Genomic DNA, 27,726 nt, shown 5'->3' with positions numbered 1-27,726 from the left:
GAGCACAAGTCCTATGAGGAGCATCTGAGGGAGCTGGGGGTGTTTAGCCTGGAGGAAAGGAGGCTCGGGGGGAACCTTATCCCTCTCTACAAGTGCCTGAAAGGAGGGTGTGACTGGGTGGGGGAGTCAGCCTCTTCTCCCAGGCGACAAGTGATAGGAGAAAATGGCCTCAAGTTGTACCAGGGGAGGTTTATACTGGATATTAAGAAAAATTTTGACATAGAAAAGGTTGTCAAGCATTGGAACAGACTGCCCTGGGAAGGGATGGACTCACCATCCCTGGAGGTGTTTTTTTAAAAGACACGGCACATAGGGACACAGTTTAGTGGTGGACTTGGCAGTGTTCGGTTAACAGCTGGATTCAATGATCTTTTCCAACATAAGTGATTCTTCAAAAAAACTGCTAAAATCAGACTATAGACTGTAGTTTTCTCTTTATTTAAGATTCACTTGGCTTGTATTAAATTTTTATATGGAAAAATAATGGTTGGAAGAACCTACATACTTACATGTTTTATTAGGAACTGGGGAATGCACAATTCTCATGGCACTAATAAACCATTTTACTGCTACTATCTAAAATTCCTGAGTAGTTGATGTTACTATGTATGGTGAGTACTGTGTAAATGAAACTGTAAATTACAAAGCTGTACTGGCAGTACACAATGATTATGAAAAGCTGGAAGAGATTCTTAAAACCAGGAGTTGATTTATCTAGGGAAATAAAATACACAAAATAGGACACTCTCTTACATAAGACAAAAATGGTAAAACAGAGTACACAGAAATCAGAAATTTGCTCAAGCAAGACTTGTCAGTTATGTCCAAGTAGTTTAGGATAATAGATGAAACAGCATTTCAGTCTGTATGAGGATTATTCAATGTTCAAGACATCTGAAAAGTACCTTGGTTTGTTTTTCCTTTAAAACAAAAGACTTACAGCTTTCTATTAATTTTAAATCTTTTCATTATGTGCATCAACACCAAATTATCCATGATTATTTTCTAAATCATCATCAGATTTTCCAAGTTTGTAAGGTAAACTCATCTTTTCTTCATCTGCTTGACCTTTATTTATTGAAAAGATGTGAGACTCTATGGTTCTCTCTGCTGGAGAAGTTGCCAACTTTTCCAGAGATTCTTCCAGCTCGTGTCTGAGTTCATCTTCAGAATCTTCAAAATTCCTGCACAGTAAAACAAGAGAATTCGATTAATTAAATAAATATAACTTTATTACAAACCTTTCTCAGTTCAAGGACTCTTAGGGTTTTTTAAAGCACTTTATAAGAAATATACAAGCGACACACCTAATGTGAACTGTTTCTTCTGTTTCTGTGAGATTGTTTACCTGTATTTAAAAGGCAAGAGAAAAGAGCTGCAAAGCCATGTTAATATTTCTGCTGTGTTTTTTAATGACAGCATTGGCTGTGACAAATTACAGAATTAAAAGTTAAATTAGCAGATTCTGTAAGTTTTCTTTATTTATGAATTTTTAAGAACACAGAAAAACTTTAGGCAATGCAGCCTGTTATTTCATGAAAACTGTCCAGTTGTGTGGATTTTCCTTCTGATGTGCTTGACTTACGTGTCTTCATCATCTGATCTTGGCTCAAGTCTACCTTCATCAACAGCAACAGCAGAGTAGGTTTCTGAATCATCTTCCTTGTTTTCTTTTGGAGGCAACAGAGTTAATCTCCCTTCTGTAAAGAAAGGGAAACGTTTCTTCAGCTGTATAGTAGAAAACTGTAAAAGTATGTGTAAAGGAATAGCAAATAAATGCTTGAAGTGTTTGTTGTTCAAATTACAGCAATGTAAATACCACACTTCTGTTGATGCAAAGTAAATGTAATTTCTGAAACAGTCTGTTACTTTAGGAAAGTGTGCTGCAGTGTAGGTGAGTTTGAATCAATTGCAGTGTCAGCTGTATCAGCATGGACCATGTTGTAAAGCCACTACTCATTTAAGTCACCATATATGTATTTGAGTAAATGTTTTTTACAGGGTTCTTCAACCTCAACAGGTTTGTGGTACCTGCCAACATGCTGGCAGTAGTAGCTTTCCTCTGTCTACCCAAGCAAATGAAAGAATTACATATGAAGGTAATAGCCAGTAAGTAGGGCTTGGCCTTTTCCCTGCTATTGAAAATAACAACATCCTGAAGAGGCCTCTCTGTGCTTCAGGACAGAGCAGAGGTTCTGTCCCTGTTTTTCTAGGTTGCCAGCTGCTTCAAAATGTTGTTTCTCATCACACACCCTCTGCCAATGGTAGAAGAAATATTACACTAAAGAAAAACATGCAGAATTTACAGGAAAAAATATCCTACCTATGTCTTCCTCGAAAAAGATAAAGGAATCCTCAGACAGCTCTGCTTTTGCTAAGATGTTCAGGAGTGTCTCTGGTGGTGTCTGTTTCCACTGCTTCCTGTTTTCTGGGATGTCTTCAGACAGATTATGGTCAGCTGAAGAACAGCAAGGTTCTCAGATCACTAAAGCATAACTGTAGCTCAGCACTGCCTTTTGTCAGATTCTGACTTTCTAGTCTCTATACTGATTTCTTCCTTTTGTGTAATTCTGGAATCTGGTTTTTTTTTCCTTTATGGAATATGCCTGATTTTTTTATAAGTACTTGATCTGATGGATAGGGAAAAATTAGTCTGGACTACTCATCGCTAAAAATGTTTAACACCAGTTTTAATGCTTAAGTAACTTCCATTAAGCCTGGAATACTCAGGTGCAGCTTCATTGAGCAGTCCCTGCTCTGAAACTTCTTGGCTTCTTGGGGTTGACAGAGCTTAAAAAAAGCTCCTGTTTCTTTTGTGCCCTGTGGTCTTTCATCTAAGGCAGAATCAACAAAAGCTGGTGTATTAATAATATTCTGCTTTGTCTTCACTATCTATGAAAACTCTTCAGGTTATTTTTTTGTCTATCTCGGGTGTTTGGAGCGTGCTGGAATGCTGGAAGAGCTCCTTGTTTGCAGAAACCAGTCACTGGAGATACTTGTCTGCCTGGGAATATATGCAGTAGTACTGTAAGAACTGTAGGGACTTTTCTCTTCTGAAGTGGAGCATCACCACAGCCACAGCTGGGTGAGGTGGCATTTGTGACTGGGTAGCACTACCACTGTGTGCAGAGGGAAAACAACTCCACCACATTCCAGGACAGCACTGGCACTTCACTGCCCTAGTTTCTGTGTGTCATCAGCTCAAAGCCTGAGAAAGTGGCGTTGATGAGCTGAATAGATTGGCATTTTTACCCTGGCCACAGAGTGATACATAAAATGCAGCACTCTCAATATGTATGAGCAACACAACGTGATTGCAGTGTTAGAGGGGAAAGTGACAACTGTTTTTTATGGCTTAACACGTACAGTAACCTCTGATGTTACAAAGCCCTGCAGGTAAAAGCCTGCTGGATCATGTGAACATTCAGGTATGGATGAATCCAGTCTGGCTGAATTTTAGGTGCTCACTGCTTTCACTGAAAGCCAAAACTTTCTCACCACCAAGTTCGTTTCCAGCCATAGTAGGACATGCAGATGGGACGTCAGCACCAGCTAAAACGTCCAGTAGTGTCTGAGGGGCTCCAGGTTGCCAATGTTTTCTGGTTTTTTTCATACAATGTATGGACTCTAAGGGGAAGAAAAAGAAGAGGCAAAGCTCTTTGGATTTTTTTCTAAAGTAGATTTCCATGTGATTATAACATTATGTGATATAAAGAAAGAGCTCATGAGATGAACTTGTTATAGCCTGGAGTTACTGAATTTACCTAACTCCTATGTAATTTTCAGGATTAATACTCAGCATTGCATTTCCCCAATAAATACCTGTTGGGTAGTCAGACAGTTCTTCCAAAGCTCTGTCTGTATGATTTTCATAAACTTCCACCAATTTCTCCTTAAGATTCTCACCATCCACAAAAGTTAAAGTCTCATTGAGTTTATCTAGTACCTGAAAAAACAGTAAGTTACTCTGGGAACAGTAAACAAATATGGTACAATAGCTAATCTCTTCCCATTTTACTGTTTGCCAGCCAACCTCATGTATGCACAGGAAAATTGGGTAGCAAAAAGTGAAGCCACATTGTGATTTGTGCATCAGAGGGCTGCATGGGGCTCCACAGAGATGTGAAACAATAGAATTACAAAATAGTGCTTTAGAAATTTAAAATATATATACTAGAAATATAATTATTTTTTGCTGTTAGGAATATTTTTTAAAATTCTAATATATTAATAAAAATCTTAATAGGTAGCTATTACATGTTGATTAGCCACAAATATAATTTTACTAAATGAAAACACGTCTGTAGTTTTTCTTGCTTTGTGATACAATACTAGTGAAAAGAAACAGAAATGTACTAAAACAATCTACAAATTGAATTTGGCATTTGCAGACTAACTCAGTTTTGAGGTAAGTTCTTCCTCTCAAGCCCATTTTAGGAAATTTTAATATCTGCACTCCTTCATATTTTACCATGTGAAAGACTGACCCAGGCATCACCCAATTTCTTCTGAGCAGTTATCCTCTTGCAGAAGGGCAGACATATGCAACATGTCAACAAATCCTTAATAGGAAGCTTCATTGTAACAAAGGCAGAGGATGATGGTAATGGAAACAAGTCTTAGATTATGGAGCTGCCATGGTTTCTGATTGCTAATGTAAATGCTCTGAATATAATCAAAACATACCTCTGCTTCTTGAATACTGTCTTCCTCAGGAAAACATAGATCTAAATTAATTTCAAATTTTACTCCTCCCTAAAGAAAATTCACATTATTAATTTTTTTTAATAAATGAAAGGATTTAATTAAAAGTACACAGATTATATGGAACTACAAATTTGAAAATTATTCTTCTGTTGAAAATAACTTCTATTTAACAACATTTTTCTTCTATTTAACAAGATCAAAGTTGAACACATTGGACAAAAATAGACTTCTTTAAATACAATCCTTTTACTTTAGTGATATTTTTAAGTTACTGCAACCACTTTTGATTTCAAGTGGTTTATTTATATATATTATATGAATATATATATATTCATTTAATTCAAATCATTGCAATACACAGAGTTGCAACACAGAGTTGGTTCTTGCAGCTGGTTCTCAACCAGAATTAAAACTAAATACTGTACTGCTTCCATGCAATATTTCACAAAAGACCTTTAGTCCACTTCACAGTGATCTTATGGTCAGAAACCTTCCTGGTATCTTATGTGCATTTCTAATTCAATTCCCATCCCCTTCTATGATTTAAAAAGCAGTATAGAGAATCATGTTTTATAACAAAATATTTTAAAATTAGCAATCTGACTTGACTTTACTTAGACTTTGAATAAACGTCAGTTCCCATTCACAACTAATGCAGTTTGATATAATGAGGAGTAGATAGAGATTAACTACTAGGTAGGACTATCTAAAGGGAATCTCCCTCAAATTATCAGAAAAGCTCATTTATTTTCTTCTGATATAAATTTTAAACAAACAGAAAATCAGCACTCTTAAATGACTCTCAAATAACTTCACTTCCAGAGCTACCACAGTAACACAGTAATTTGAAATGTACAGACATAATAAGAAAATGGAAAAAAACCCAAAAAACAGTAAAGATGGATACTTTTGTGTTATGTTTCTTTTCTAATATTGTTTGGTCTTGCCTATCCTGGAGTCTGACTTGTTTAAAGTTTTCCTCCATGTCCTGGAATGAGAGAAAAAAAAACCAGTTTGAATTACACTCTTTATAACTGAGTATGTGTATACCTCATAAAGAAAGAGACTTGTTTAAGTAGCAAATATAGCCTTGAATTTCCTTGTACATAGATCTGTAAGAATATTCTGTTCATTGCCAATTCTGGCTTATCTGGCCAAAAGAAAATCAGAAATTCTTGCATAAAGTGCAAGCCTCTGATTTTTCAAAAACCCAAGTTTGAAAGATACAGTACTGTGTCAAGATATAAATAATACTTTTTTTTTTTTTTTTTAATGATCACATACAAGATGACTCGGACTCATTTCATTCTGGAAAACTTTGGAAGTGATTAAAATTAAGATTTTAGTGGAAGCCTATGCCTGTGAAAGTATAGCCATGTTTTGCAGTATCTTATTTTCTGGAAACACCTAAAAATATTTAATTACTCCTTTTCATATGATTATGTCTTTGTTAGAACCTTTCAGAGAAAAGCAAAGTAAATAATAGTATACAGCTTCTTCAGTGATCTGTGGCAATCAGTGCATGTCTTCAGCTTCAGGAGAAACCACAACAATTTATAGATTTTACTTTTTAAAACATCTATACAGTTTCTCCAAAGATGGAGAGCCCATGAAGTAAGGTGACACCAGGCAGGCCCAAAATCTATTGTTTCTTTTTCATTATCATGCTTTTCCCATTAAATCACTGGGAGTCTAAATTCTCCCCTAATGTGGCTCTGGCTGCCTATAAGCCATTTTATTGGTATGAATTCATTTTAGTAAAAGTCAGATCCAGGATCACTGAGGAGGATGCTACTGATATTGACAGATTTGTCACAGAGAATGAATGAAAGACCATGTGGGACTTGCTCAGAAAGATCTATTTAGATGGAGATGATACCAATACCTGAAGTGATTCTTCTCCTGTTGCACATATATCTTTGTTTTCAGACTGGTGCTCAGCTTTCCCTTGCCTCACAAGATAGGTTTTATCTTGTATTTTCTGATTCTCCTAGGGAACATTTTAAAAAATGTTCATTTCAATTCCTAATAAAGTATTCTAGCATAAAAAAGTAAATATGACTACCCATATGTTTGAGCTTTGTTACCTGGAGTACTCCTGCTCTAAATCTGAATTCCTTTATATCACTGTGGTATTCTTCCCGAATTTTCTGCAATTGTTTCAAATACTCCTAGAAAAGAACAGTAGGGTAGAATACGTTTTTAATAAACCAAAGATAGAAAGATTAAATGTATTTATATATGTTCACATAAGATAGAAGTATCAGTTTGTTTTCTCTGTCACCCAAAAGCAAAACTAGAAAAGTATGTTGTTTCTCTATAAAAAGATGGGAAAGAATGGAAAAGAATCGATGATCAAAAAGAGAGTCTGATGAAAAAGAATTCTTATACCAGGAATACTACTGTCAAGTAGTATAAGAAGACAGTTTTAGGCAATTAAGGAAGAAATTTCATTTACCTGTTCTTTCATTTCATTCTTTCTAGACATGTTTTGCTGATGGGTTTTGAGATGCTCTTCCTTTATTTTCTGCTGCTGTATTTGGTCATGATACGGGTCAGCAGAGGATGGTCGTAGTCCCTGTGGATGCACAAATGAATCCCAGAGCAAATGAGTTTTCATTTAGAATCCTCTCCTTCAGTGCTCACTCAATTCATTCTCCCTGTTCCACTGAAGAATGCAGTAAGGCAAGTGTACATTTTTGGAGGAAAAAGTCACAGTAGAATTACACATTGTTACAGTTTTGTATGAGAAAATAAAACCTCAGGATGAACATTGAAGAGCAGATCAGGGAATTTGCTAGAGCAAAACCTTCTACCTGACAGTGTTACAGACTGCCACTCAAAGACATCCATTCATCTTTGGATTTTCATTCTCCTTCTTTTACAGATTTATTTTGTGGTTCAGTATTTACCTACCATCTGTTTTTCCACTTTGATCTTGTACTGCTGGGCTTCAAACCGCCTTTGAAGAAATTCTGCAGTCCTGAGAGAAGAAAGTGATGTACATATTCTAAGTTTTATTTCACAGACTCTGCTATGTTTGCACAAATAATCCTCTACAGGTTCTACCACATATGACAAAGAGAGCTTTCTTTGTACTACATGAATATATAAATATGGGTAAAATATGTATAAATATGGCACAACAGTAAAATAAGAACACATTCTTTTCAGGCATTCCTTTTCCTATTACTTCAGTTACTTAAGCCTTTCAAAGAGTACAGCAAAGCCCTTCCCCACCTTTTATTTCCTAAATGGTATTGAAAAGCGTTAATTAAAATAAAATTGATTTCCCTGACCCTCAAAATGAGTGAAAATTGTCAGAATGAAGGTTGTATATTCAGCAACCTTTTTATTGTCTTTCTCCTCTGTGCCTAATTCTATCAGTCCAACTTTGTGTAGTTTCTAAACTTTTACTTTGCTTTTTGATATAAAATAACCATCAGTCACTTGTAAGCTCCCTGTTTCCTATTTCTTTCATTTCCTATCTCGGGAATCCACTTGTGCAGCAGGGAGCCAAACTGAATTGACTCTATCCTTACACAAGGCACCAGAAATTCAGATCAGGAAAGATGTTCTAAATCTGAAGATCTGTAACTGAAACATTCTAAACACTGTTGTTGTTGAATGAGAATTAAAGATTCTGTCAACCTTAAAGGAAAGCTTTGGAAGTAGGCTGTATTTAAAATTTATTTCTCAACTTTTTCAAAGTTCATCCACACCTAAAATGGCCAGTCACAGAATGGACAGGAAATCTCCTAAGGTTGTACCTCTACTTTGTAACAGAAAGGCTTTGAAGTAAATAAACTGGTAGAGAAAGGGTCTTTATAGCTGAAACAGAAATATAAGCGCTGCGTGAAAAAAAAACCACTTTCACGGCCTGTCTCTCACTGTTCCCTTCAGTGCAGAACTGCTTCTGATCTCTGTATTATTCTCATCCTGGTGTGAAAGACAGGGCTTATCCTTGGTATAATCAGAGATTCAACAGAAAGCTTATGCTTTACTATTTACCCAGTACAAGATTGGGCTGAGACTTGGGAGACATTTTGACAACAAAATGTCAAGCACCAGGTTAATTCAGGTGGAATTTCCGGATGAACAGGAACAGGAATTGTGTTGCTGTGTAACAAACTTATGTAAAAAAAAAAAAAAAAATTGAAGAAAAAGCAGAGAAAGCATTCTACTAAATCAGCTATGCCCAGTGTTACCTACTCAGGAGGGCTGATAGCTCAAAATACACAAGACAGACCACTAATAAATAGAGTGAAACAGTTTACCAGTCAGGTGGTGGAGGTGGAGGTGCAACTCGTCCTTTAAGTTTATAGTAATCTTCAACTCTTTGGCTGATACGAGAAAGGTCATAATGTGCATTAGCTTTCCTCTGCAAGTTGTCAAGCTTGTCATAGTAATGACCATAATGGCCACGTACTCGAATGCTTTCTGGCCTTTCTGCCATATTAAATCTGGAGGTCTGTGGCTGAAAGTATAATAAAGGATGTTATTTTACCTGTACTCATCTGTATCAGTACAAGTTTGAATTAACCTGTTCTTCTCCCCAGTCTGAGTTGCATGGTAATATGGACTGCCTATAGTATAGTCAGTGTAAGTTTTCCAAATCCTTTCACATATAACCCAGAAACTTCCAAACTTCTCACTTCTTACGTGATCTCACCACTGCCTTTTCCTTTTCCCCTGTTCCATTAGCTGCTGTCATTAATCAGCAGCCCACATTGTTGTGCAATTGAATCAGCATGGGGCTTTGTACTCTGTAGTGCCATTGCCCTAGAGTCACTTCATTGTTCTGGAGCCTAAAGCACTGAATTATTTCAAGGAGAGCCTCATTTTGACAAGTGATAGCAAGGGGAACCTGGGATGCAGTTTTGGACAGTACAGGCATTGATGGCTGCTTTCAGGGAAGCACTGTGCTGCTTCATTTCATGTCTCTTTGATTATGTGCATGTGGGAGTTGGGCCTTCACTTCTCGAAGCCCTTCCTGTGATGAAACAGCCCCGTGTTTCTTCTTTGTGACGAGAACGTCGTTTCCATTTCTCCTAAGAACAATGGAGAGAAGATGATCACCTAGCTGCCACTGCATGATATAAATGTGGTCAGACATCCACAAACTTCTCTGTTGTGGGAGACTATATGGTGCATGAGAAAAATGCTGACTTTGCTTACTTTCTTACATAAATGTCAATGCATCTAAGTATTGCTTTCACAGATGGTAAATACATTAACTACTCCTCTCCATTTTCCTTCTTAGATACACTGAAAATAGGCTCATGTGCCTGGTACAGTCCAGATTACAGTAGAATATAAATTCATATCTGTATAAGAAGAAAGTTTCCAACTTTCAGTAAAGTTCCCAAGGAAGAAGTAACATCAAAAAGTGTTTATGTTGTTCCTCACTGGAGTAGGTTTTCCAGTATGGTATCCAGAAGTATGGCAACCCCAAGCAGTAGGGAGAACAAATCAGGCTATCTAAATAAATGTCAGAGGACTGAGAACTGTGACTAATGAGGTAGGCACCAGGAAGTCATGCTTGACCAACTCAATAACATTCTACAATTAAATGACTGGCTTGATAGACAAGAGGAGAGCAAGGGGGTATCTCTTATCAGGCAACTGCCTTCATGGAGGATTTTGACACTGTCTGCCATAAAATCGTCATAGAGAAGCGATGAATTGAGGGTGGGATGAGCAGGCAGTGAAATTGCTTGAAAAGTGGCCCAGAGTGTGGTGATCACAGGGCATAACTGAAGGCCAGTAACTAGAGTTCAACATCTTCACTAAAGATTTAGGCCATGGGAGAGAGGAGGGCAGAGTGCACCCCCAGCAAGTTTGCTGATAACACAAATTGGGATGAGTGGCTGATACACCAGAGGGTTGTGCTGCCATCCAGAGGGACCACAAAGGGCTGGAGAAATGGGATAACAGAAACTTTGTGGAGTTCACCAATAGAAGTGCAAAATCCTACACTCTGCACCAGTATATGCTGGGGGCCATCCATCTGGGAAACAGCTTGGCAGAGAAGAAGGGGGGGCCTGGTGGACAACAAGCTGACCATTAGCCAACAATGTGCCCTCACTGAAAAGGTGAATGACATCCTGGCCTGCATTAGTAAACGCATTCCCAGCAGGTCAAGGGAGGTGATCTTTATGCTCTGCTCAGCACTTGTGAGGCCACACATGAATTGCTGTGTCTAATTCTGAGCTGTCCAGAACAAAAGAGGCAGTTACAAGCTCGGAAAAGTCCAATGAAAGGCCTGGAGCATTACTCCTATGAGGAAAGGCTGAAAGAGCTCAGACTGTTTAGCCTGAAGGTGGGATCTTATCAATGGTTATAGCTACCTGAAGGGAGGGTGCAAAGAGGATGGAGCCAGACTCTTTTCCACTGGTACCCAGTGACAGAACCAGAGGCAATGAGCACAAATTGAAACACAGAAGTTTCCCTCTGAACATCAGAAAACATTTCTTTCACTGTGGGGGAGGGTGCCTGAGGGTGGGGCATAGGTTGCCCAAACAGGATTTAGAGTCTCCATCTTTGGAGATACTCAATAGCCAACTGGACATAGTCCTGCACAAATGGATCTAGATGACCCTGCCTGAGCAGGTGTGGACAAGGTGACGTCAAGAAGTCCTTTCCGATCTCAACCATTCTGTGATTCTGTGAATCCTGAAGCAACACCTTCAAAGTATGGCACTATGCAAGTATCCCTGAAACCCTGCACACTGTTTGCTTTATTTGGACGTTGAAAGAATGTGGAAACATTCCCAGTGTCGGTCAAAACACTGTGAGCAAAATTCTGCCTTTGATTATAGCAGTGCACAGTGAAAGGAAATGATCTTTCTAACTTAATCCATCTCTGGATTTGCATTGGCACAAATGTAACTGTGAGGAAGACAAAATCCTGTGCTATGCACAAGAACAGTATTAGTCATAGGCAGTAGGACTGCATGATGGATGCAATTCTGGGAAATCCATGTTCCCTATCAGCAGTTAAGCTCATATAACTGCAGCGTGCGGATCTGGGGGCTCTGAGATCCTAAATGTGCTTTGCTTATGTTCACCAGCATTCAAGGTACTACTACATGCTCTTGAAGATAAACATAAATGTGTGCAGTGATGCTAAGTAAGAGGCTGGACATAGCATACAGCTGATACCCTGCCTGAGGAAAGGAGGAGGTAGAAAACAAGTGAGAGACAAAGTGGTTGTGGAAAACTGGGCTTGCATTTGGGAGAAGGCTGTCAGTAACAAGTATCTGAGGCAATGGCAGTGAGTGCTGGTGATTTTGCCCATGAACGAGCTGTCAGAAGGGCTGAAGTAACAGGATCAGTGTATTTGCTTTTATAGCAAAAAATGCAAATGCGGAGCTTATTTGCCTTTGTGCAAACATAAATGCAAAGCATGCCTGAATCCTTTTGTTACAAAGGACCATACCAAAGCAGCCTAGTTTCAGTATTTCCCACTTAGGCTTTCAAAACACTTCTTCTGAGGATTCAGGCATGTTTAACTGTCTCTACTGACTTAGTGTGGGCACTAAGCTAAATTTACATCCTTATGTCTTGAGCCTTTTAAAGTATCTGTTTTAAGTGCAGGTATTTGCTTCCTGAATATTATATGTATATATACATACACATATATATGTAATAATATATAATTCTGAAGATGATTATATGTGTGTGTGTGTGTGTGTATGTGTGTGTATATACATATATAAGAATGTGGATACACAGTACCTGAGGTTGTTGTCTTCTTGAAGGAGGCTTCCACTCATTTCTTTGAAATATTTCTTGTTTCCTGACAGGCACTACCATTCCAGATTCCAGAGAAACTGGGTCCTGGACTCTTGTTTTCTGAAGTTTATATGCTTTTTAACAATAACAGATTAAAAAATTACATTCTGTACTCTATGTGATTCATGATCGTGTGGTTGCAAACTATAGTAGGGTGCCCACACCTAACACTGACAGGTTGGGTTAATAAACATTCCTTACATCCTTTCACCATCATCACCCTACTTCACAGCCTCCTAGGGCTCTTCATTCTGAGAATTACAAGCTTTTGAAAACATGGTTTGTCACATTCATGTAAAGAGGATCTTATTGATTAGTTTTGTAAAGCACACTGAAGAAGAGGGAGACCTCTATAAACTAGTGTTGATTTCATGCTATTACCAAGAACAGAAAACAGGTCTGATTCATAGGTTCCAGGTGCCTACCTGCTTAGGCATTCATTCCCTTTCTAAACCCAGCCCTCCATATTCTAAAAATCATTAGGCAATGTTGTAGTACTTGTGAAATTAGAAAAGAAAGGCTGAAAAGTGAAAAATCTACCTTATCAGTTTCCCATGTAGGAGAATACAAGTACAGACCATTCCAGTTTGGTCAGTCAGTATTTTGCAAATATCTTGGCTGCAGAAATGAAAAGCAGTGTCCTTTCTTGGATTAAGTAGTTTCTAAGTGAGTTTTAAATCTTTCATGAGTATTGACTGTTAGATTATCATGTTTGGGAGATAAAATGTATTAAAACTATGATTAAATGACCAGAGATTTTTTTTTAAGTGCTTAAGTTACTTAGTTGTTCAGGCTTCTGTCCAAATTGCATTGGTTGTGTAGGCAGATAAACCTCTTTGAAAGTCATTTTCAAAATATCATGGGTTCCTACACTACTGATGAATATTTTTGAAGGTGGAGGGGGGAGGAGGGGAATCCAAAGTGTATTAAGTAACTACAGATCTGTTTCAACTGTTTTGATATTCCAAAGATAAATTTGAGGACTAATTGCAATATAATGAAGAATATAGAATTAGGAAAAGGGTACACTGCCAGAAACATGCTAGATGTTCAACAGTTCATACAGACATACATTTAGTCTCATCCATGCTTTCTGAGAAACTGCATACATAATCTGGTCTATCAATGGGCACTAAATCCAAACACAGCTCATTGTCTCCCGATTTAATAAAATTTATAAGATTTTGTAAAATACATTTTTATTGTTTTGTAAAATACTATGGAACATGTTTTGCAAGATTTATGCTTTTTTTCACACAGTTTTTCATGTGACAGACCTAAACTAGACCAAAACCTCTCAGTTTTGCAAATTCTGTTTTTTAAAGAACTAAGATTAATGTTTCAGCACCTTCCTATGGCAGCTCTTCTAGGTGAATGCAGCAAATAAGCTAGTTTTAAAGCTGTCCTTCCCTGAACAGGACAGCAGTGCACTGACTGGGTAAATGGTTCTGCAGCTGTAGTTCTCTATTTACTTTTAGCTTTGGGTGAAAGCTTTTTATCCAAATATGCAGCAAGGACTGTTGGTGAAAGCTATAGCCAACAGTTGTATCATAACTGACAAATGTTACTGTAGAACTAATGATACATAATATTATTATCATTACCTTGTATCTGCTTGGCTCCAGACTGCAATGCCAAAGGCCTTTTTCTTTGTATTACCGTGTGACTGAGTTCTTCCTGTGCTACCTATCAGAAAAAACAATATCTGCTAGAACTGTTTATACTACTTTCATACTTATTTTCTCTCAGCAGGCAGCAGTACAGTCACTTACCTCAGGGGGCAAATACCTGAGAACAAGTTTCTGCAAGAAGGGCTTCCTTAGAATAGAATTGATGGATGGTCGATCTCTCGGAGATGTTTTAAACAACTGGGAAATTAATATTCTCAGATCGTAGGAATAGTTAGGAGACACTGGTTGAAAACGTCCTCTGCAAATCTTCAGCACCAGTTCATGCAAACTATTGCCTTGAAACTCAATTAAGGGAAACAATAAAAAGAGGACAGTAAGTACTGCTGGTTCAGACATCCCAACTTGAAAATAGGTACTTGTTCACACAATCATGGAATGGTTTGGGTTGGAGGGGACTTCAAAGATCATCCCACTCCAACCTCCCTGCCATGGGCAGGGACACCTTCTCCTAGATTGGGTTGCTCAAAGCCCCATCCAACCTGGCCTTGAACACTCCAGGGATGGGGCACCCACAGCTTCTCTGGGCAACCTATTCCAGTGCCTCACCACCCTCACAGTAAAGAATTTCTTCCTAATATCTAAGTTTGCCATCTTTCAGTTTAAAGTCATTCCCCTTTGTCCTGTCACTCCATGCCCTTGTCAAAAGTCCCTCTCCAGCTCTCTTTCAGGTCTCTTTAGGCACAGGAAAACCGCTCCAATTCTCCCTGGAACCTTCTCTTCTCCAGGCTGAACAACCCCAACTCTCTCAGCCTGTCTTCACAGGAGAGGTGCTCCAGCCCTCAGATGATCTTTGTGTCCCTCTTCTGTACTCATTCTAACATGTCCACATTCTTCTTACGTTGGGGGCTTGTCAGAGACTGAAGTATTATAGTCTATGACTTAAACATTTTCTTAAAGGGCTTTTAAAACTGTATTACAAAAGCTGCAGAGAAGACTGCTGTACCCTGGATGGGGCCCTGACTGAGGCCTTACACTGCTCCCTGATGAAGATAAGATTAAGTAACAACTCAGGGCTGGGGACATTCACTGAGCACAGGCTTAACACCTCCAAGATGAGGACCACAGCCCCGGGGCTATCAGCTGCCAGGCTCACACAGACCCCTCGAACCAACTGGTGGAGGGAGGAGAGGCTTTGGGTATCTGGGAAAAGCCTCTGGTCAGAGGTGCCGTGACTGCCCATCCTCCACTGTGCAGAGGAGCCCAGCTGAGGGGTCCTCACTGGGGGGAGAAGCTTATCCACAGCAGAAGGGGGTGACATGGCCCATCACAGGTGCCCCCCGCCAAGGGGTCCCCAGACCCTGCACCAGAGCACCAGAGATGATGCAACAGACCCTCAGTGTTGCAAGGGACAGTGTGTCAAGCTGGCCCCTGCAAGAGAGGCACGTGGGTGTTCCCACCTGGCCCGAAGTGTATATTAATCCATGGGATTCTGTACTCTTGGGCGTGTGGTGTAGTGGTGTGTGGTGGTGTGGCCACAGCGGTGATGGGGGACCCTCACCACCAGAAGATCAGATGAGGGGAGCAACGAGACGTCATTGGGACCCTCGGATGGGTGATACCCTTGGATGGTTAGCTTCCAGCTAACCCCTGTCACCTCTCCCTGTCCCCCCACCCACCAACCACACTTCTTTTTTCTTTCTTTCTTTTTCTTTCTTTCTTTCTTTCTTCCTTTCTTCCTTTCTTCCTTTCTTTCTTTTCTCTTCCCTTCTCTTTGCCTCTTTTACTATTAAATAAAATACATCAATTTTTTGGCATCAACATCTAACCTCGTTTGGTTTTAGTCTCATTTCTGGGAATATTTTGAACCTTTTAAGTTCTTTTCGGTTTATGCACAGAGACTTAGCTTGCTTTGCTTTTCTGAGTTTAAACTGGATTGTAACAGGGCTGCAGAGCTAGATGCAGCACTCCAGCTGGGGTCTCACAGAGAAGAGTAGGGGGAGAAGCCCTGTGCTGTGGAATCCCTCCACAAATCCTTTCTTGCTAACCAGAAATGTTATGCTGTGGAAAATTAATATAACCACTCTGTTTTTTGGCTATGTTCTCCTTGTTGCAGCTGCACAACTAAAAGGTCTGATGACTTCTGTACCTGGAAGAGTTTTATTCACACTCTGCTGTCAGACAGCAACATAGAAGCAATCTTTCCAGAATGAAACATGATGTATTTTGCAAAAGTTGTTCAACAGAGATCTACATACATACAGTCTTCACAGTGTTCACCTTCAAAACCTCACTTCACCCAACAGCCTCTGCATTCCGTGCTCCCTCTGGAGCAAAGACACAATCCTGATTTTTTAACAAGTGATGCCAATCAGATAATTCAGTCCTCTCAGTTCACCAGATCTCTTAAGAGGCCAGCATCAATATAGTTTTTAGGGCCTTAGGCAAAAAAAAAAAAAAAAAAGCAAGTGCTTTCTAAAATCACCCTTTTATTTATGTGGCTATTTTGAAGGCGGTAGAATTGAATTTACCTTAGCTTCACTTGCATTTCCTGTCTACATCTGCATTGAGTCGCTGCCCTCACACTGAAACAGTGGGCAGCAATACAGAATAAAACACCTAATATTCATACAAAGTAATATTTCATGTTTTGCTACTTTGTGAAATCAGCAGTTTTCTTCAGCAGTATCCCCCTTGCTCCTAGCTCAGCACAACTGCTCTATTAGTGCTGCTCTACCTTCTCCCACATCCAAGCTCAGCTAAAAGTCAACATCTGCTGGTCCCAGGAATCCGATCTTTCTCCTGTTGTCAAGATTAGTTTCTGCTGTGTTCCCTTCTCCACCTAATAGTCACAGGCTAAGGATTACCTGACCAGGCTGAGGACAACACAACTTGCTGAAGATGCTGTTTCAGTTATTTTCTTACATGAATGTGCTTTCAAACCAAATAAAAGCTTTAGGAAAATGCTTCTGGGGACTCAAACCATTTTCTGGGGAAATGTGGACTATAAGTTCTTTAATAAGTATAGATTGGTATTTTCAAATAGAAATTACTAAAATTATATACCTAAGGCTAACCTTGAAGTCTGGCTTTAATTCTTTCCATTGCTCATCTGTCTTGATTAAGTTTAGTACTTTTTAGAGAGTAAATATATGTTCAAAGTGTGTATACACACATGCACATATGTAAGTTACAGGAATACTGCATAATACCTTTTATTATGTACAAAACAGATAAAATATGAAAAGTTAGGCACTAGCAGTCATTCTTTAATACCAATAAATAAGATGAAAATAACTCTTGTAGCTGACTATTACTACTACAGGCTTTGCAAGGTGACCGCTATATTTTCAAAGAATAAGATAATGACCTGATTGTACAGTACTTACAGGATGCTTTAGTGTGCACAGCTCATAGAGCACACAGCCAAGAGACCAAATATCTCTGTGAATAAGAAGTAATTAAAGTTTTCAGAGAAAAATCGATAATATTTTCATCCATGTAATCAGTACCTCTTCTCAGCTCCCAAATTTATTACCATTATTCTGTCACAGACTGGTGCAAGTTTTATTTTTTCTTAAGATGCACTAAAAAGACAACTAGAAATTTATTTTTAGTTGTGGCCCCAATGTTTCTATGGAATCTAATTAGGTTTTATCATTGTAATATGAAAAGGGACATGATACAGAATGTCTGCGTAATATTTCTAGCAGGATGAAGGACAAAGCTGACCTGATAGCTGAGGAGACAATAAGGGAGTAAACTTGTGTGAATAGCACCTCAGAGCTGAGATGCTACTCTGGGCTCCAGAACATTTGGTGTTGATCATATCCCCCACACAGATAAGTGGGTCTAGGCCCACTCACCTCCTGACTTTGCAGGGCTTCTCATCTGGTATTTTGTGTTAAGCCTCAGAACCATTTGTCCTTCCTGCAAGTGGCTACTGCAAATTTCCAAAGTAGCCAAACTAGCAGCTTTCCTTTTAGTGTATTCTTATAAATAATAAATGAGTGTATCAAAAATTCATGAACTTGGAACTGTAAAGATGCATTGGTTATTGCATCTTGGAAACAAGAGAAACTTAGTAACTGATGGAGAAGCAGATAAAGCAATGGGAAAAATACTGGTTTACATTTCCCACCGCTACCCACAAGAAATATTAAAAGAGAGTTTAAAGTATAAGTAATTTTATGAAACCAAAAACTGTAATTATGTTAAGCCTGTAGATTAATCACAGCAAAGTCAGGATTGCTATATTTTGGATACTGTGAGTCAAAATACTGCTGACATTGTTGTATAGTATAAGGTAGTTGTTGTGTACAATGATGCACCTACTTATTGTACACAATAATACAAAACTTCACAAAGGGTGACCATGAGAAATTCCTGTGCACTGCACACAAATACTGATTTAAACCATATTACTAAAATGAGTTGTTTCATGCCTGCACATCCTCACACACATATGAAAGAAAGACTGAGACTTACGTTTTGTTGTTGTATGGTCGATTTTCACATATCTCAGGTGAAAGGTAATAGGGGGTCCCTACACAGGTATGGGCAAACTCTGTAGTACTAACGAAACAAAATGAACAGAAAGGCTTACACACTGAAAACATCCACAAACAACAGAACCAGAGACTTCTGTGCCCCAGGTTAAAAGCCTATGGGGGACATTATTTCTGCCCTCCAAGTAGTTGAATAATGGAACACCCCATGAAAAACTACAGTATGTCCCAGTTCTGTGTAAAATGACCCCCTATTTTAATAGTGGAGAGTGCTTGCACTTCAACAGAAAGCACAGGAATTCCCTGTCTTCATCTTGGCCCATGAGCCTTTCGTTGTATTTTCTCTCCTCTGTAGAGCTGAGGAGGGGAGTGACAGAGCCGTTGTGGACACCTGGTGTCCAGACAGTGTCAACTCACCACAGAAACTTAATTCACTAGTTACAGGAGGAAAAGTACTGTCAAGCTCCAATTATATTGTTCTATAAGCCTATTACAGACTTCTAAAAATGTGTGTCTTGGACATTCAAATTCTGAGGTTTACTTTTTATCTGCTATGTACTGTTTTGCTGCATAGGAGCAATCCTTACAGCAATTATCCCCAGAACACTTGTGAAGGAAGGCTCTTTGGGCATCAGTAGTTTACATGCTGAGAGTTGAGTTCTGTCAAAGATAATAAAAAAGCACAAAAAGAGATCAAATCTAAGCATTTTCCTGTTGTTATCATGCCCCCTGGAATGTTTTGGGCACACCTGGCCACTACAAAGGATACAACAAAGGGCCAACCTTGTCCCCAAAGTCATTAAAGATAAGGCCTCTCTTTTTGGGGGAACACCACAGATGCAAGCCCAGCCATACCATGCTCTCAGGCCCAGGTGGTCATTCTGGGTCCTTTTAAAAAATTAACGTAGGCTCAGTCTTTGAGGACACACAACATCTGCACAAACTCTGTTCCTTTACTCTCTCTTTAGTTTTAAATGCTCTTCGCTTTTGTTTTTATGAGGTAACAGAAATTATTACCAACAGCTGCATGAGCAGGAACTGTGCCTCCAGAATCTCTTTATGTTCTCAGTTCCACAGAAAACAGGCAAAGACTGTAGCTTCTCCACCCTATGTCTTATACCTCAGAGAAGTCCAGTTACTAGGCTAGATATATCTGTGGTTCCGTGCAGGATGGCATGTTTTAGGATAAAAAGAGAAAATGTAGTGTCAGACCCTTTGTATCCCAGACCTCTTGAGTAAGCACAATCCACAAACGATTTGCATGTTCAGGCTGCATTCTGGACATTCACAAACAGTCCTGTTTGGTGCAGGTCACTAATTAAAACCATGCTTACCTGTTCAACTGTCTTGCGATGCCAAAGTCCCCAAGCTTTGCTACCTTTCCATTGTTGCTAAGAAAAACGTTCTGCAAATAAACCCAGAAATGGTATGTGAAAATGAAAGATGGCAGAACTTCTTAAGCATATTTTTCACAGGACAAAATAACCCCCTCTCCAGTACCAGTTTCACTACCTGTGCTTTTACATCTCTGTGTAAAATCTTCTTGTCATGAATATGCTTCAAGCCCAAGGAGATCTGCACAAACCAACTGAGAATCTGCAATGAAAGTTAAAGAAAACAGATACCTATGGATTTGTGTGACTCCAATGGGACATCTTACTGAAATATATAAAATAAAGACAGTAACAAAATCTAAAATATATAGAACATATACAACGTAAAACAGTAAAAAAAGTATTTTCCAAGTTAATGCCACAGACTTCTCCTTTCCATTTTGTGCTACCACTAAACTAAATGGAAGTAGATACCTACTCTACTTCCCTTATCCCCATCAAGTTTTCCCTGACTGTGCCAGGACATGCACTTGAACAAGGACTGAAGAATCATGACAAAGGAGAGGGAGAATAATAGACATTTTTTAAGAAGTGAGGGAGTGCAACTAAGACAGAATTGGGAAGTGTCTTCTTAATCCTCAGTGATGGAAGTCATGCCACCCAGCTGTATTATTTGTAGTCCCACTGAATGTGATCCAGGAACCAAAAAAAAAAAGAGAAAAAAGATGAAGGACTGAAATGTGGTGAAAGATGTGAGCTATGAAGAACTTGCATAATAAGTAAGCACATGTGTTTATCCTTTATCCTTGACCCAGTACAGCTTTTAAACATATAGTTAACTTCCAATATACACGTCTTCTTAAATAAGGGCCTTTGGACTAAATTCAGAAACAAAACTACAACCTGCTGATATGCTTCTCTATTTAGGAAAATTCATGCACATGAAAGACATTGATTCAAGTAATAACTTTCTATTTAGCCATGCTTCACATTTAATAGATGATTTCCTGATTAAGGCTGATGCCACAAATGAGGCTTTCTCAGAAGTACATTTAAAAATATAAAGATATTTTAATACTATTATGTTAAATTGGGCAATTTGCTTCCTTTCTTTTATCAGCAGATATATCTTTAGTTCCTATAATTCATTCTTCTGTCTGTATTTCTTTTGCCTTTTTTTGATATGCATTATTCTGTGTCGTTGTCAAGGGGTTTGTGCGTTGGTTCTCTCCTTTGTGCTTTCATGATCTGTGGGTTTGTCCTCTCTTTATTTTCATGTTTTCTCTGCCTCTAGTATGACTCCCAATAGGATCTTAAAATTCATTATTACTGAACCAGTAATTCACTTTCAACTGACTTCTCCACCAAGGAGTTATTCTTTTACTACTAAAGTAAAAAGAAAAGTCACAATATTTTTTTTCCTTCATTTTTATGCCTTAGAGTATATTTCCACTAGCAGGTTGGATACTATCTACTCTGTTTCTAAGCAAAATTTCATTGTACCTGCAAAGGTAGATTTTATTTATGACTAAATAACCCCAGAGTTCAGTACACTAATTCCCACATAATTTCTTTCAGAAAGCTAAGAGTTAGTAAAAAAATAAAGGAATAAGTAAGGAATAGTGGGAAATTCTACTTCTGTGAATTGCAATACTTATCATACTCACCTATTTACAAAATAAAATATATGTGAACATGGCCCAAGAGCAGTCAGATATCTGGGCTTGTTTCTCTGTGCTGGTTTAAAAATTTAAATGGCATCAGAGAAGTTTTGACCGAAATGAAATGAATGAGAGATTTACCACAGACTTCAGTATAGAGGAGGCTATGTCATGATGCAAATTAAGAATTTGTATCTAATACATCCCCCCCATAACTGGAAAGCCATGGTTTAATGGGTGTATTACCAAGGCAAAGAAAACGTACATCCATGATGCAAAGAGCAATGGGAGGAAGGGAGCATAAAAAACAGCATCATCATCATACTGCTAATGAATTCATGTCAGATCTTAAAGAGTGCTTAAAAACCCTCCTACACTCCAACTAAAATTACCAAAGTTTTCTTTAAAAGTTAAGTTATTACTGGGTAATTCAAACCACGTGTTTCACATACTATGTTCTTCCCTCTTAAGAAAATGTCTTTCACCTGGTCCTCATCAAACAGCACTCCATGCTGCATATTTATCCGCTTCATTAAATCTCCACCATCACAGTATTCCATCACAATATATAGCTTGTTCTTTTCTGAAAGGAAAAGCATAATTTTTCCTTTATTCCTTCATTCCGTCATTAACACAGCAACAACTTATTTTATATGGTCTTTCTTTCAAAAGGTAGCAGTTAACCTCTACCTGCTCCTCCATTTCAAAAACTAACTGAGAAAAAATGGATACTTCCAGTGAAACCTGATGCAAAAGTAAGATGTGAAAATATATTTAAATGAAGATTCAGCAAAATATTAAATACATGAGGAAATCCTCAAGAGACCCCACTGACAGATGTTCTTACAGGAAACTTAGCAGAATGCTTCAAAGCGCAGTTTTTTGCTCAACAATTAAGTATGCAGTAAGGCTTAGGGAAAAGGTTAAAAGTAGTCAGTATTCCAAACAGCAAAAATAAACAGCAGGGTCTGCTTAATACGGAAATTCAACCAGTTCTTACCTCTTTGGGGTTCAGAAGACTATCTGATTTACATGTCCCCTAAAAAATTTACAGTCCTGGTCACAGGGAACAATTTGGGTGCAACTATAGCTTTTATTACATAAGGCACTGCTTATGACAGATGTCAGCAGGAAAAATAAATACAGAAAATCAGCTTTTATGGTGACTAGGATTCCTTCTATCTCTTTCAGTCCTGAAGAATTCTTTATCCTTGAGTGATAATTCAAAAATATACCTCAAGAAAAAAGGCTAAGCACAGCATTGTGAGATTAATATTGGATCACTGGAATGACTGTGCTGTTCCAATTGAACAACTGAACAACTGACATGCCAATACTGTTTTTACATTTCAGATGCTGAAAGACATTTTCAGATTTGCTAATAGATTGCATTATCATTTAATGGCCTCTTTTTGTGCTTGCCTGTTTTGTCTGTGTGTATGTATATGCATACATAAGTATGTATTTATGTGTGCATGCATATGTGATGTCTCATGATCATATGTCATATGTATATGATGTGGATAAGCAAAATATGAGGAACCCGAGGTTAGATCAGATGAAATTATCATTCTATTTCATCAGCCTTTTGTCCTATCTGATCAGCCTATTCCTTACTATACTCAAAAGCTCTCTTCTATTGACACTCCTAGAAAATTCCCATTAAACTCTGGACTCCTATAAAAAAATCAAGACTAAAGTTCAACTTGTACAGTACCTACACCTCAGGATCTAGGATTCCTGCCAAAGTACCCACTCACACAGATGAAAAATGCATGTAGATGCCTGAATTTGATGCCTTGTGTCCATTTCTAGGAGCTGAGACCTGTTCCCACTTTTAAGTAAGGCATTAGGGACAGGGCTAAGGGTGGTAAACACTAACAAGGTAGGTTTTCTGCCTTTCACTCTTTTCACCACAATTAAAACAGAAATGTTAAAAGTAAACCTTGCAAAGAAGCATAGAAGGTTACAATATTTGCATGCTTCATCTTGGCCAGAAGAATGACTTCTTTCTCAGAGGCTTCTTTTTCTTTCACAGGCATCTACAAAGAATTAAGAAACTAAATGGTAGCAATGATATGTTTAACTCTTTTCAAAAACAGTTACATCACCAGCAACCCATTCCCAATAATACAAAAATACTGTGTACCAAGACAATGTAGGAATATTATAAGATATGATGTATATCTAACATAAAATATAAATTTGCAGTGTATGTTTGAAAATGTATTGGAACATTACTGAAGTCAAACCCAATTTTGACATTATACAAATAAGAAAATGTATACCTTTAAACTTAAGTTAAAGAATTTAAACTCTTTAAAGAATTCCCTTAAGAATTTGAAGAATATGGATCTAGATGATTCTGTAATGCTAATAGGGGTGATGTCAAAAGATTAAAGTAAAAAGAATAAAAAGGTCCTTCATTTTACTGGTGTTAGTTGTTCTGGTAACATTTCAGGCAAACTCTTTGCCCTGTTACATTAATGGAAAACTTCTATTTAGTTTATTATGATCACATTTTCTTCAATACTACTTAAAAATTAATTTCTCTGAGTATCTATCCATCAAAATGTCCTCTTGTATTTATAAACAGTTTCTTACCCTCATTCTTAAGAAATATTTTTGAAATGTAATCCTTAAAGATTCAAAAATCAGTAACTGAATAAAACACACTCTACCAAATAAAAAAATCTTATGATTTCAAAGTAGTAATTTTCTGTATCCAGCTTCTGATTTTTCAACAAGTGGGATCCACAGTAATATTTCATTAGCAGCCATTCTTCTAGCTGTACATCAAGATCTAAGATTAGATATGCATGGGGTTTACTGGTCACGAGCAGAGAGAGAAACTATTCACCTTTTCATTTAGCTGTCATTACTCATGTATCAGTTTTTCCAGGTTTGAATCTGGAAGATATACAGCTCTTTCTAGAACTCATTCTTCTGTTGTAATTCTCTAATATATTAGAAATTCACTAGTGTGGCCCAGAATAGCAACAGACCTGTCAAAAGCATGTAGGCACTCGCTGAAATTGACTGCTAAAACCCTTGTATTGAAATCACAGAGTTTTTAATTGCCTTTATGGAACCAGATGCAGGCATGGTATTCCTCTAACACCCAAGCAAGTGGCCCCAGGCTGCCTCTGCAGTCAATGGGGAGAAAGAGAGAAGTTTCATGGCCCGACTGAGCTCATTCTAAATCAGAAATCTAAAACACACATGATCAACAGCTTCCTAAAGAGACATATTTCTCTTACTCTCCTTGAAAGGGAGTCTAGCCAAGCAGCTCAGATGCTGACAGCAACAGAATGGAAATTTAAAATCAGATGAGATGAATTGAACTGGCATAAACATAAATGAGAATTGGGAAGACTCCATTGTGAATTACTCATGTCTGAAAATATAGGTGTGGGAAACAAGGAAATAAAAAAGCTTAGAGAAACGTATCACAGAATTGTGATTTGTTATTTTAGTGGGAATATTTTCACTGTAGTTGAATCAACTATTACAAAGTCTGAATTAGTGTCACACACTGTAGGCAGAAAGAAGTTTTGAAAAGAACAAAAATTCAGTAAAAAGCAAAGACTTAAAATACATATTTCATCTATGCTTTTAAAACAATAAATTAGCAAAGAACATAGTCTTCGGAAAGCTTAGCTCTACATAATTGAGATGGAATCCCAAAGGAGATCAAATATAACCCAAGTTCATACCCAGCTAAGTTCAACTAGCACAATAAACGCAAGCAGCACAATCTGGTAAATGTAATTCAGGTTTTATTGTTTTACCTTTGTTAAATTGATCTCTTTGATAACACACGGCTCATTATCCATTTTTCCTTTTGCCAAGAATATTTTGCCAAAAGATCCTTCTCCAATTTTTTTAATGATTTCATATTTATCCATGATGTATTCGTCTTAGAAGAGCGTCTAAAATAAAAATTCCCCAAATTAGTACTGCACATAGTCAGTGCTTTAACATCTGAGTTGGTGCTACTGAAATAGACACTACCTTTTCAGACTGTCATTTTTATTACTTTTTATAACGTTACTGCTGCTGATTCTTCCTAAAAATACCATGTCCTGGAAGTATGCAAATTATTGCAGATCTTAACTTTTAATAAGAAGCAAGTTTATGAGTGTCTCATAAAGAAATGCATAGTGCAGCCTGAAGTTAATGCATGAGAAAGAAGTACAGAGTACTGTGTAGGATTATGATATGATTTTGTAAAATGTGACATTATTTCGTGAACAATACTGCAGGATTGTTCTTTTAATGGAAAAAACAATCACCTGTTTCATGTTGATTTAGTTTATACTGATGTGACCTAACGTTGGCAGCAAAATGAAAAGCCACTGCATTTTGCAGGAGCCCACGGCCAAGTGAAGTCGGGCATTAGGGGTCGTCTGAAAACCTCTGTCAGGAACACTGAACTCACTGGGTACTTGCAGTGGTTCCGTAGGCAAAGCTGCACACCTAAATATCAGCAAACACCATAAAACTGTTCTTATTAGTTGTCCTGAGGTAAATTTAGCAAGGGAGGTTGGCTCCTATACCAGACGTTCCCTGCCAGGGAAGCTCTGCAACAGGCTCCATCGCCGGCAGTCCCCGAGGGCCACTGGCAGCGCCAGCAAGGCGAGCTCGGGACGTTTGTGATTTCGGTGTCTGGGTCAGAGCCAGCTCCTGTTGGCAGTCCCAGGAGAGAAGCGGCACTCGGGACAGATGTCCGCAAGAGCAGAGGGGTGCGCCCCGCCAGGGCTCAGCCCCGCATCCGTAGGCGACACACGGCCTCCCGCCGCCCGGGAAGGGCCGGCCACGGCAGAGGGGCGCTGGGGAGGGGCGGGCGGCGGGGCCAGCGCCTCCCGCGCAGCAGCGCCTGCCCCGAGTGCCGGGGGCGGCCGAAGCGCTGCTGGGGCCGGGGCAGACACACCGCGGGCGCGGGGAAGGGCCCCTGGCGGCGATGCCGCGCTCTGGCCGCCCTTTCCGCCCGGCCGCCCTGCGTCCCCATGGCGACGGGACGCGGCGGCGGGCAGCCCTCGCCGGGGCCTCCCTGCCCTGCGGGCCTGCTCGGCCCGGCCCGGTTCAGCCGGCCCAAGCCTCGGCAGCGGCCGGGGGCGCCGGGGGGACGCGGTACCTGCGTGCGCTCAGCCGCCGCCGGAGCCCACACGGCCGTGGGAGGAGCCGCCCCGCTCCGCGCCCCGACGGAGGTGTGGCGTTTGCAGCGCCCTGCGGGAGCGGCAGGAGCCTCATTTCCCTCGCAGAAATCGCCCCTCCTTCCCACGGACACAGACTTAGGTTTGGATGGTCAGTGGTGGGAGTGGAGCGGTCCGAAAGGAAATCTCGACTGCCTCAAGGTCTTGAATCCTTGGTGGAAACTCACGTACCAGCCTATGTGCAGTAGGGGAGGTGCGGTATGAACTGGCTCCGCACCAGAGCTACAGCTTTCCTAAAGCTTTCCTTGTGTATTCTTTCAAATACTATTTTTTACATCGACATAGCCCGGGAGAGCGTCCCCAGGAGAGCTCTGCCAAGAGAGTTTGTGCTCTCCCTTGCCACATTTCTCTTGTAAAGTGCCTATTTATTACCCAGTAACCAGAACAGAGCCCAAACTTGACATTGCCTATATACAGCGCTCTCTGCAGCCCAAGTGTGTCTCCAATCAAAGTCGGAAAATTTGTCCTTATTTACGAACACATTTGCTTCCTTTCACACACGCAGTGGCATATAAAAAACCCTTTTTATTTAATCAAGGCAAAAGTTCAGTCTCAAAGAGTTCTCAGGGGATTAATAACTGCACAAACAAAAGCCTTAAATACTTATCATAGCTAAATGTTTCCCATAATATGCCCTTCAAACATCAGTTATACATATGTATGCATTGGTTTGTGCGGCAGGGTATCAATAGCAGAGAAGAGCTGCAGGGGTGGCTGCCAGCCAGCTCCAAGACAGATCCACTCACCTGTGTCCCCATCCCTGCCCCTCTCTCCCCTTCTTTAATCTGTTATTCCAGAGGCATTACCACCACCGCTGATGGGCTCGGCCTTGACCAGTGAAGTGAAATTGAGTCCAGGAAGAAGGGACGGTGGGA

The 27,726-nt window shown here is 39.3% G+C and overlaps 1 protein-coding gene across 3 annotated transcripts; it reads right to left on the bottom strand.

Moving 5' to 3' along the window:
- Positions 1 to 419: 419 nt before the first annotated feature.
- On the bottom strand, positions 420 to 26,959 carry NEK5 (NIMA related kinase 5). 3 transcript variants are annotated; one of them, XM_039567131.1, is made up of 23 exons: positions 26,773 to 26,959; positions 25,427 to 25,567; positions 23,581 to 23,677; positions 22,121 to 22,218; positions 20,153 to 20,236; positions 19,975 to 20,045; positions 18,621 to 18,707; positions 17,522 to 17,576; positions 14,277 to 14,477; positions 14,109 to 14,190; positions 12,448 to 12,578; positions 8,985 to 9,184; positions 7,624 to 7,690; positions 7,166 to 7,285; positions 6,795 to 6,878; positions 6,593 to 6,697; positions 5,615 to 5,695; positions 4,687 to 4,755; positions 3,823 to 3,946; positions 3,499 to 3,627; positions 2,324 to 2,458; positions 1,586 to 1,700; positions 420 to 1,184 (listed from the first exon to the last, which is right to left on the bottom strand). In XM_039567131.1, exons 2-23 carry the CDS (start codon positions 25,541 to 25,543, stop codon positions 989 to 991), a joined length of 2,448 nt encoding a protein of 815 aa, XP_039423065.1. In that variant the 5' UTR covers positions 25,544 to 25,567; positions 26,773 to 26,959; the 3' UTR covers positions 420 to 988. The 3 variants fall into 3 exon arrangements, with proteins under 3 accessions (XP_039423065.1, XP_010398686.2, XP_010398687.2); XM_010400384.4 differs by lacking the exon at positions 26,773 to 26,959 and adding an exon at positions 25,931 to 26,513; XM_010400385.4 differs by lacking the exons at positions 3,499 to 3,627; positions 26,773 to 26,959 and having other exon boundaries at positions 25,427 to 26,514.
- Between the last annotated feature and the right edge of the window lie 767 nt (positions 26,960 to 27,726).

The sequence above is a fragment of the Corvus cornix genome, chromosome 1 (genome assembly GCF_000738735.6).
Source record: "Corvus cornix cornix isolate S_Up_H32 chromosome 1, ASM73873v5, whole genome shotgun sequence".
NCBI lineage: Eukaryota > Metazoa > Chordata > Aves > Passeriformes > Corvidae > Corvus > Corvus cornix.
Note: the sequence above shows the minus strand (reverse complement) of the source record. Positions and strands in the feature narration are given on the sequence as shown.

Coding starts and splice junctions, on each gene's coding strand:
- NEK5 (XM_039567131.1), bottom strand. CDS start 25,543: ATGGATAAATATGAAATCATTAAAAAAATTGGAGAAGGATCTTTTGGC. Junction 17,577..18,620: donor CGACCATACAACAACAAAAC/GTAAGTCTCAGT, acceptor TCTTATTCACAG/AGATATTTGGTCTCTTGGCT. Junction 3,947..4,686: donor ACAGTATTCAAGAAGCAGAG/GTATGTTTTGAT, acceptor CTGTTTTTTCAG/GTACTAGATAAACTCAATGA.